This window comes from Centroberyx affinis, unplaced genomic scaffold (genome assembly GCF_046629955.1).
Source record: "Centroberyx affinis isolate AG114_WGS23_722 - 3 ecotype Tasmania unplaced genomic scaffold, CSIRO-AGI_Caff_v1 ptg001526l_1, whole genome shotgun sequence".
Lineage (NCBI taxonomy): Eukaryota > Metazoa > Chordata > Actinopteri > Beryciformes > Berycidae > Centroberyx > Centroberyx affinis.
This window is the reverse complement of record NW_027279986.1, coordinates 81448-91803: the sequence shown is the minus strand read 5'-3', so window position 1 is coordinate 91803 and position 10356 is coordinate 81448. Positions and strand designations below refer to the sequence as shown.

Genomic DNA, 10356 nt, shown 5'->3' with positions numbered 1-10356 from the left:
CTTGTGGGCTGCTTGGTATCACTCAGTAGCGACGGGACGGTGAAGTGCAAGATTGAACTGATCCCGGGAGCGCGCAGCAGAGAGCGCACCAGCGTTGGTTCTTTTTTTCTTTTTTCTTTTTTTTTCCATCAGCCCGTCCGGTGCTTGGCTGGCGCGCCCCTGCGTAGATTAAAAGGGATTACAGTACACCAAAGTGATATTTAACATGCTATTTTCAGGACAAAAGCGATCAACAATATGTTTAGGCTACGTGTCTGCCCGGTACGAAATGTAAAGTATAGTTCTATAATAAATAAGAATGCTATACAAAACATACAAAAAATGTGAAATAATTATATAGTTAATAATAGTAAATATTAGCTATACCACAGAAAATTATGTTCTATCTTGGCCAATAGTCTACGATATAAAAAAAATAGCATAAAGTGTGATAAAGTTAAACTCACTACCACATACACTCTGTAAAACCCTATAGATTATTATAACAACATTATAATGCATATATAATAGCTAAAAAGTCACCTACCTGTATGTCAGTAATGTCACCAGTTAATACAGACACACTGCAAATGTTTATGGGAGCAATATAGGACACTTGTACGGAGTTAGACTAGGCTAGGCTATATAGACTAGGCTATAGGTACTGTAGTATTTTCCAGAGGTCAGTACTCTCCGTTCTTGACTTTGAGATGTAAACCAGTGGTTCTCAACGTGGGGTCCTTGAGAGGGTTTCAGGGGGTCCCCAGCACAATGATGGCTTGTTAAACTTCACCATTATGTAATTTACAAAAAATTTAACACCATTAAAGAATGTGGAAGAAATGTAGACTATTTTGGTCATAGGTTCACTGTTATCTATCTACAATATAGATAGTCATGGTTTCTGGATAAAATCTAGCAATAAAAATATTTTCAGATTTGGGTCAAATGGTGGTCCGTGGGCCTAATGTGTACTACATTAAAAAAATGAAAAAGGTTGAGGATTACTGATGTATACGGTCCACTGTCAAAACGTCAATGGCTGCTGCTTTATCCCACACAGGCTTCCGTAGTTATAGGAAGTGGCTCCGTTGTCGTGTGTATAACGTTAGCCGTAGTCTCCCTTTCAGCAACTATATTAGGAACCTCAAAGGCTACTTTCGGAAATTGACAGAGGTAAGACTTCAAATATTACTTTTATATTGTCGATAGGGACGCGAATATTATTAACACTCGTGAGAGTTGTTGCCGAAATGCTAGCAGGCTGTTAGCTAGCCTTGCTAACAGTAGCTGGTTGGAGGAGACCGACTCACCGTGGAGCTTGCAGTTCATTTGTGACGGGTTCAGTTACAGCTGTGCACCTGCAACTTGTAGCAATGATATATGATAATAACCCTCCTTTTAATACAAATAATTACTTTACTTTTAAATGTGTTCATTATACAGTCTTGTCTTATTATCCTGTGTATGGACCAGTTAACGTAAGAGAGCTGTCCATGGGCAGAGGGTCTGTGCACAGGTGTGTCCTAATTGTAACGGCTATTCTTGATCAAAGATGGCAAGATATGTGAACAGTGATGTTTTGCCCTGTGGAGCTGGCATTTAGCTATTTCTTCTTCCCTGCTAGTCATAGGCTGTTGTGCTGGACACTGTTGACACAAGAGCACAATCACACTGACACTACAGTAACTCAGTGTTTCACAGATTTCTGTTAGCCTATGTAAGGCCGAGTCCACAACATGAATATATCAAAAGTTTCATTCCAAAATGAGATATCCACCATTTGAAAACACTGACACTTTAATACAATTATGGTATTAAACTTAAGTCCATTGTGGGTAACTGTTAAAATTAGGAGTCATCTTAAGACATTTGCTTATAAAAAGTAATGTTTTGAGGATAGAATCATCTGTGATTTTGAGATATTGGCTGATGAACTTTAGGAGGCAAAAGTGTTCCAGATGGATATATAGTATGTTGAAAGAAACCCTTCATATGTTCATGTTGCAGAATTCTATGTTGAAAACTCCATTTGCTTCAGTCACCACTTCGAAAACAAGTGTGTAACTTAACCATGTCTACCTTGGCATTTTAACGATAAACTTAACCTGTAATGTATATTAAACCTTGTCAAATAAACTTGGTGTGTTGTTGGCAGGCAGTGATGGGTGACATTCGTCAATCGTTGCTGCCACGCGATGTGCTGAGCGCTGCCAAGGAGCTGCTGTACCACCTGGACATCTACATCTGTAACCTGGTGCAGTCTGGGAGGCAGCCTCCTCAGGTTGACACCAAAACCCTGGAGCTGGTGGAGGAGTTCATTCTGCACGCACCCAAGGACAGAAACGCCCCGCCCAGGGTAAGACATGTGCCTGACATGCTTATGCACAAACCTTTGGGACAGGATCAAGGGCGGTGTGTTGCAGACACACACATAAATACATAGACACACAAATTCAGATATGTGCCTGTGCTTTTCCTCCAGAGGATGAGTGCTCTGCAGGAGCTCCAGCTGCTGGAGATCATGTGCAGCTGTTTCCAGGAGCAGAGCCGCGACACTGTCCGTCAGCTCATGTTCTCCGCCCTCTTCAGTCTCCAAGGCAACCAGGCGGACGAGAGCCGCATGGCGCTGCTAGGCAAGCTGGTGTCCATGGCAATCGCTGTGGGTAGGGTGCCTATCATGGAATGCGCTGCTACCTGGTTACAGGTGAGGATCTGAACACACATACACACACACACACACACACACACACACACACACACACACACACACACACACACACATACTCAACTCAAATACATGTGCATTTGAGTGTATGTCTCTGTGTCCACATGTCTCAAGTGTGTGTGTGTATCTTACATTTGTTTATGAGCATAATGCTTGTGTGTGCATGTGTATGTGATGTGTTAACTCCCTTGTGCTTCTCTGTATGTTTTGATGTGTGTGTCTCTGTGTGCTGTGTGGACGTATTGCACCCGTGCCTCTGTGTGTGTGTGTGTGTGTGTGTGTGTGTGTGTGTGTCTCCTCCAGAGGACCCACCGTGTGTACTGCGTGCGCCTGGCGCGGGTGCTGGTAGACGACTACTGCAGTCTGGTGCCAGGCTCGGTGCCCACCCTGCAGAACATCCACAGCTCTAGCCCACGTTTCTGCTGCCAGTTCATCACTGCCGTCACCACCCTGTACGACCTCACCTCAGGTACTGTGCCCACGGAGCTCTGGATGTTAATGGGACAACTCAAAAGAACAGAATTATAGTAACGGGGAAGTGTCTTAAAACAGGGATTTCCATTGGTACTGAGATGGGAGTTGAAACCTGTCAAAGATCGAAAATTCTCCTAGGTTGTTTTTAGGAAAGGGATTGGGTGGGTAGATACAAAGCCTCAGTATTATTAGTCATAAATGTTCTTGTGTGTTAGAAAAAAACAACAGCATTGAAACAAATGTTGAATGTCGCCCCGCAATTTTTTGCATCCTCTCTCATTGTCATATTAACTTACGTGTGTGCATGTGTGTGTTTTTGCATATGTGTGTGTAGAGGAGCTCACCCCTCCTCTAGAACTCCTCCAGATGATTGTGTCATGGCTCCAAGACGACCCTCGCCTCGTCCTCATCACCTTCCTGAACTCGCCGCTCTCTGGCAACCAGCCGATCAGCTCGCTCGACCTCACACCGCTGGGGGGTTTGGTGCGCTGGTGTGTCAAAGCGCCGTTGGCCTACAGGAGAGACAAGAAGCAGGCGCTGACCAATGGTAGCACAGAGAGCGAGCCAGAGGCGGGGCCTCTCTTCTCTGCACTACATCTCAGTGTCCTACAGGTGTGTATGTGTGAGAGTAGAATGTTTCCTTTACGTCAGATTAGCTGCGGTGACCTCCCACAGCTAGAACAGTGTAAAAATAATGAAAATTCATCATCTGGCCTTATTGCTCAGCCTGCCCAATTACCATTGCAATCTCAGCACAGTTATTCATATATACTGTATATGTATCATGATATAAATATCCAAATATGAGTCATTCTTAAACTGCAACACCTATTCGAACTGATCCTAGAATGGGCCCAGGACTGAACCTGGGTCTCAGAAACAAAATTCTCCCCACCCCCACATATCTATAAAAAACCAACAACACCAACAAAAACTTTCCAGGAAACAACAGAATAGATTTGTGGGTTTGAATGGAGACATTGTGTCTCCTTCAGCTGAGGTTTTGAATGTTGTCTCTAGTTCCTGTTTCATTCGGGCAGCTGTCCCTACCTGCCTTACTTTACTTTTGGATTTTTTTTTAATAGTTAACCAGGCGTATGGTGAGGGGATACAGCAGTTTTCCTTGAAATTTTCCACTAAAAATCTATAATTAACAAAGGAGATTACCCATTTTGTGACAGACAGAGGATTGGATGCCAGCCTGTGTCATCCATCCTCAAATAACCGCTCACTGTGTCACTAACCATCTCCTGTCCCCTTCAGGTGTTCATGCTCCTGCCTAATATACTGAACGAGAAGGGGCTCTTCGGCCGGCTGGCGCTGCTCCAGATGGAGCCCCTGGCCGCGCTGACCTCCGACCTCTCCCGCCTGTTGGACCAGGCCGACAAACACACGCACTCGTCGTCCGCTGACACGCACACGCTCTCCCAGCTGGCCCTGGACCGGCTGGCGCAGGCCCTGCAGGTGGCCATGGCCAACGGAGCGCTGCTCTGCTCCAGAGGTAAGGCCGAAAAAATGGACGAAAAAAAAAATGATTTTGCTTTCTGCTTATCATGGTCTGGTTGTGAGTGAGAGCAATGTTACATCCAGTCTTTTCTCCACAGAGGACCTGAGAGCCATCTGTTCCCGCCTCCCCCACAACAAGTAAGAACCAATAACTGTTCATTGATGATGCCACCACCCCACTTTCATGTCATGCAGAACCTTAGTGTTCTTTCGACATTGTGCTGGATACAAGCCAAACTAGGCTACAGTGTAATTTCATTTCACTCCCCTGTCTTCTGTAGGTAGGGGATCGTGAGAAGGTCAATCTTGTGAAATTGCATTATTTATTTATTTAGCATAAGGTTGCACCATAGCTGGCAGTTCTTGGGGTGGGTGGGAAAAAACAGAAAATTGAAATGACAAAATTAATTGATAAAAGATTGCACATTTTATTTGAATATCCCAGATGTTCTATTCATTTGTACTGCTTATATCCATGCTGTGGGACGAGTTTGCTGATCACATACAGTAGTATCTCTAATTTAATTTTATGCAACTTTTTGTCCCAAAATTTGTAGATGTGTCCCACCACTTCTCAAACTGTTTTGATGAACAGAATGTACATCAAATAAGGTGCAATAAGTTTTTGCTCCAGCTTAACATTACCTCTGTTTCTCTCTCTCTCTCTCTCTCTTTCTCTCTCTCTCTCTCTCCCCCCCTCCACTCCTTTCTCCTCTCTCTACGTATGTGTGCACTTGCATGTTTTGTGTATTTGTGTCCGTCTGTCAACAGTTTGCTCCAGTTGGTGATGTCGGGCCCAGTGATGTATTACAACAACATCCACACCCCGCCGCTGGCTTTCAGCCCACACGCCTCTCATTCCCCTATTGCCTCACACCCCACACACCCCACACACCCCCCACACCCCACACACCCCACACACACGCCACACCCCACACACACCCCCCTGGCCTCCCACCCCTCCTCTCACCCCCAGTACCCCGCTCAGCCTTTCCTGTCGGGGATGCCGTTCCCCTTCCGACCCAGCCACTAATAGACATGTCCAATTTGCAGGTGTGTGTGCGTATGTGTATGTGATTGGTGAGTACAGGTGCTTTCTGTGTGTGTGTGTGTGTGTGTGTGTGTGTGTGTGTATGTGTGTGTTTGTGCACATGGATTCATATGAATGCGTGCCTGCCAGCCTGTGTGTAGACACCTGTATGATGTATTGTATTGTGTATTACTATGACATTAAGCACATTTGCTTCTGATATAGTCTGATACTGTGAGACTAACATGTTTGTCCAATAAATATTTTTTTTACTCTGTTCTTCATGTTGTTTTTTGTATCAGCCACTTGTGGTCACTGTTGTCCTATTCCCACTTGCAAATGCATTGGCTTTCAAATGAGAACAGATCTGCATTTCAGGGCTTTATTTGAATTTGTACAAGGTACGAGACGGCACAGAGAGGGAGTTCTGCCACTGGCTTAATTATGCTTCATGCAAATTGTGCTAACTGAATCCTACCAGCTATGCTCTATTTTTACTGCATGGAACAACAAGAAGACAGACAACGAGGAAAGTTGTATGTGTAGGCATGGTTACAAAAGCAGAAAGAATTCTAACATCATTAGTAAAATAGGGCAACTGTAATTATTTGTAATTGTCAATTTTGAGTGGCTGAAGTTCCCATACTGTGTTGGGCTTCTCTGCCTCTGCGATGTATGTAACATTTGTGTTTGGGTTTTTTTGTCCCCTTTTCCCTTTACCCTTCGAGAGGTCCTTTTGTCCTCTTGCTAGGCAGTCATTGTAAATAAGAATTTGTTCTTAATTGACCTGCCTGGTTAAATAAAGGTTAAATAAAATAAAGAAGTGGAATTTTCATAATTGACACCAAGCAAGACCCTAGTATTTTTTTTAGGTAGACAGTTGGAAAGTAGAGAGGGAGACGCAGGAGATAAACCTGTGTCAGGATTTGATGTTAGGCCAGTGGAGACACAACGTGGTTCCACTGTTCCAGAATCAGGAGACTTGACCACAAAAAGTAGAAATTTCTGAATGAAGAGTTTTCTCCACTGTCCCAAGTCAAAGTGAAGCATTATTATGTAACCCAAAGACATCAGAATCTTTCTGAGCCAAACCCCATGTATACGCTTGGCCCTGATAGCATATCGCTGCTGCACAGAGAGATGCTCAGCCCTCCCTAGGCCCCCAGCTTCCCTCATCCAGGATCAGAATTGCATCATCCTAAACAGTTTCTGCACAGCGTCAACGGTGGCTGTCTTTTACTTCAATATTTCAGTGCACTGTACGAGTGTAGGAGAGGTTTGAATTGGGGATGTGGAGAATTGGGTTTAGGGTAGCTGGAGGACATGCATGACTTGCGTGTGTCACATCTGTGTATTGTGACGCACATGTTACCATTTGAGCTGCTTACCTTGCTTCCTCATGAGCCACATTGTTATGCATGTCCAGTGAGGAGGAAGTAAATGTACTGAGAGGCCCCATTGTCTACTCCCACGCAGTGTTGCTATTATGTCAAATACAATTAGCAGCCACTCACTTCCTTATCTATTCATTATTAGAACGTCCCAGAACGGTGCCATTGTACTTTATTTAAGAAAACCCAGAACTACTGTGCTGCTGAGCAGTATCTGGGATCACATCTGACATTGTCACACAGAAAGTGAGTGACACAGAGTGGACGGTGCTGAAGGCAGATTGTACTGTACATGCAGACTGCTGTCTAGCAGGGCTCATGGGTGGGACAGTGATAAGGATATCTTTTCTGGGAAAGTGATGCATTACTGTTGGGCCTGCAGAAGGTGCCAAAACTGATACCGTTCGAGTGAAGAAGGCGGGATGGAAGTGCGTATGCGTGTCAGAGAGAGGGAGTGTGTGTGTGTCCCTGTCAATATAAAGTAGTAACTAATGGGCGGACTCCTACTCTTCAGGTTAAACTGCTCCTGTGGCTCTTGTGGCTCCAAGTTGGCGAGGTGCGCTGGTGTCTAGTTCACATGCAACATTTTCTCAAATGCTGAGGAACTTAATGTCAAACAAAACAATCACTTTACTTTAAAAAAAAAAAAAAAGAAAGCTATATGACGCATTTAGAATCCACTTTTCCCTGAAACTTAATATGTTTGGACCCAGCAGCCTGTTTTGTTTGATAGTCTTTTTGCAAGACTTTGAGACTCATTTTCACACAGCTCATAACACCTTATTTTGTCTGCTGGCCCTCTTGTATGATCGTCCAATGATTTTCAAGCAATCAAACACACCAAACAGGCTGGCCAGCTCTGGTCTAGTCGAGTGATATGCAAGGCTGGTTCTAAACAGAAGATTTTCCATGTGTCTAAGACCAGTCATACCCCACAGTCTGGGGTACGGCTGGCCCCGTTGAATCTTGGTCTGGTTTGGTCTGGTTTGGCCTGGTTCCCCTTGCAGGTGTGCAGTGGTGGCTGGACTCGGATTTTCTATGTCAGCAGAAGCAGAATCATGGTTTCCTGCGGTTTCCTGTGGAAGAAAACCTCCCAAGGCCAAGGACCAAATCAGATTCACTGGGTACTGAGACCGGGTATGCCAAGACAAACTTCAACCCCACCAGCCGCTCAACATGAAGTGAACCATTTTATTCAGTAGCTCATGTCTGCACGGCATCAGACAAATGCCATAAAGTGGATTTTCATTTCAAGTGTAAAATCCTTAAATTAAATGCAAGTGTCACTTTTGAAATTATGCTCTAAGCTCCATACCTCATATAACATTAGGTAAGATTTAAACCAGATCTTCACTAATGTAATCTACTAATTCCTGCCTCCTCTAATGTGTTTATTTGATGTACTTTCACATAACTGTGCCTTAGAACACAGGTGTTCAGTGCTTCTTGTTTTTACACTTCCTCTGTGTTAAATATAGCCATAGAGATCAAGCAGATAAAGCCACAAGCCTGCCTGAAAATCACCTACAGCTCAAGAATTAACCACCTGACGTTTTGAAAGTATAAATTATGATTTGCAAACTGACAGCGCACCGAAACGCCTCAGGAGGAAGAAGAAGAGTAAAAGCAAATCTCCTTTCCTCCTGCATTTGGGTAACTTGTAATTTGGATAGTGAATAGAAGTGAATAGGAATACAGTAGAAGCTATCATTAAGGCGGTTGCCACTGATTACTCTAAAACAAAGTATATTCTACAGGCTTGTTTTGTCAGATCCGAGACCATAAGACTTTCTCCATGAAAGATTAACAGTCCAGCTAGGTGTTTTTCTTTATCTGCGTTATATTTATTGCCATGAGACCACAGCTATTTACTTTTCTCAAAGAGAGGATCATCGCCGTTGAGTTCACATCCAGCACGGCCTAATCTCATAATTGACTTTTCCTCAGAAACAAACAGATTTGGATGTTAGCTGATGTTTGAAGATGAAAGATGAAAACTGTACTTTAGTGAGATTTGGCCCCATTATGGGAAACGGAAGACATCTCTCTCTCACACAGAGAACTAAAGGTTTCTCTGAGCTGTGTGTGTGTGTGGTTCATTAGCAGCAGCGCAGGTGTCTACATTATAGCTAAGCTCACCATAGAAAATAACAATAACATCCTGTTTGATAGGCTGTTCGACTTCCCAGTGTGTGTGTGTGTGTGTTGTGTGTGGTGAACTGCATTACTATGGGGGGAAAAAATCAATTCTGCAATTCTGAGTAACTGTCAGTAAAATGACAATGAATGCTGGAAACCAATTTTATTTGCAGATCTCATGCATCTGGTAAGGAAGTCAGACACTCATAAACAGTTCCTCAAAGATGTTAACAGTTCATAAACAATCTTTTATCACTAGTGTAACTCCTCCTTGCCCTACACCAGATAAGATAACATCAACTAGTAGCTGTTCACTTCAGTGAAAAAGAGCTAAACCCCTGCAAGTGCATTCAGTGTGTCCATGTTAATCAGTTTTAACAAGCCATTTAGTCTTGTGTTTAGTCTTAAATAATATTTTTTCTTAAAAGAAGTGTAAAAAATCTACCAATACCACTTGTTTCCAATGCAAATCAACTTGTTTCAACTATTTTCATGAATCAAGTGACGTTTTCTTGAAACTAGTGGAGTGGTCTTCCTTGTTCTGCCTTATTTCCAGATATTGTCACTTGTATCTAGTCTAATCCCTGAAACCAGTGAAACTTCATTGCAAACAAGTATAATTGCCTCACCCCATTGGCAGATTTCTTCACTTGTAAGAAAAATAATATTTTAAGACTCAACATGACATCAAATGGCTTGTTAAGATGGACATTTTCTGCAGTGCACTTTATATCTCAATCACAAGAGAGGGCATTTTTGGGCAACAGTGTGTGTATGTGTGTGTGTGTGTGTGTGTGTGTGTGTCAAGGGGTTGCATGAGAAGCTGGGTATGTGTCTTAATCTGTTCAGTGGAGTGCGGTTGGGCCTTGCAGTCTACTGTGTCTCTGTACAGTATGTGTGACTTAAAGAGAACCACCTGAACTATCTTTCATTATTTGTTCTGGGGGAAAAGTTTCCTCCGCTGGTTTTGGACAGTCGGTGTATTGTTACATCACCACAAGTGGTAACTATAGGTGCTGTGGAAAGCTGCTAACCTGCTGCTCTGTTCCTCTTCCAACACCTTTGCCCCACAGTTAACAATTGAACCAAACCACCGATCAAGGCAAGGC

At 43.4% G+C, this 10356-nt stretch overlaps 1 protein-coding gene across 1 annotated transcript; it reads left to right on the top strand.

Moving 5' to 3' along the window:
* The first annotated feature begins 1057 nt into the window (after window positions 1–1057).
* ints15 (integrator complex subunit 15) lies at window positions 1058–6444 on the top strand. Its single transcript, XM_071527387.1, has 8 exons — window positions 1058–1155; window positions 2138–2338; window positions 2465–2686; window positions 3011–3176; window positions 3516–3793; window positions 4445–4682; window positions 4786–4825; window positions 5459–6444. The coding sequence occupies exons 2-8, from the start codon at window positions 2144–2146 to the stop codon at window positions 5718–5720; spliced, it is 1401 nt and encodes a 466-aa protein (XP_071383488.1). The 5' UTR covers window positions 1058–1155; window positions 2138–2143; the 3' UTR covers window positions 5721–6444.
* The last annotated feature ends 3912 nt before the right edge of the window (window positions 6445–10356 follow it).

What these genes read in the sequence shown, in the direction of transcription:
- ints15 (XM_071527387.1), top strand. Translation starts at nt 2,144, where the DNA reads ATGGGTGACATTCGTCAATCGTTGCTGCCACGCGATGTGCTGAGCGCT. An exon ending in GCGCTGCTACCTGGTTACAG is followed by an intron (nt 2,687 to 3,010) that starts GTGAGGATCTGA and finishes TGTCTCCTCCAG; the next exon opens with AGGACCCACCGTGTGTACTG. An exon ending in TCCCGCCTCCCCCACAACAA is followed by an intron (nt 4,826 to 5,458) that starts GTAAGAACCAAT and finishes GTCTGTCAACAG; the next exon opens with TTTGCTCCAGTTGGTGATGT.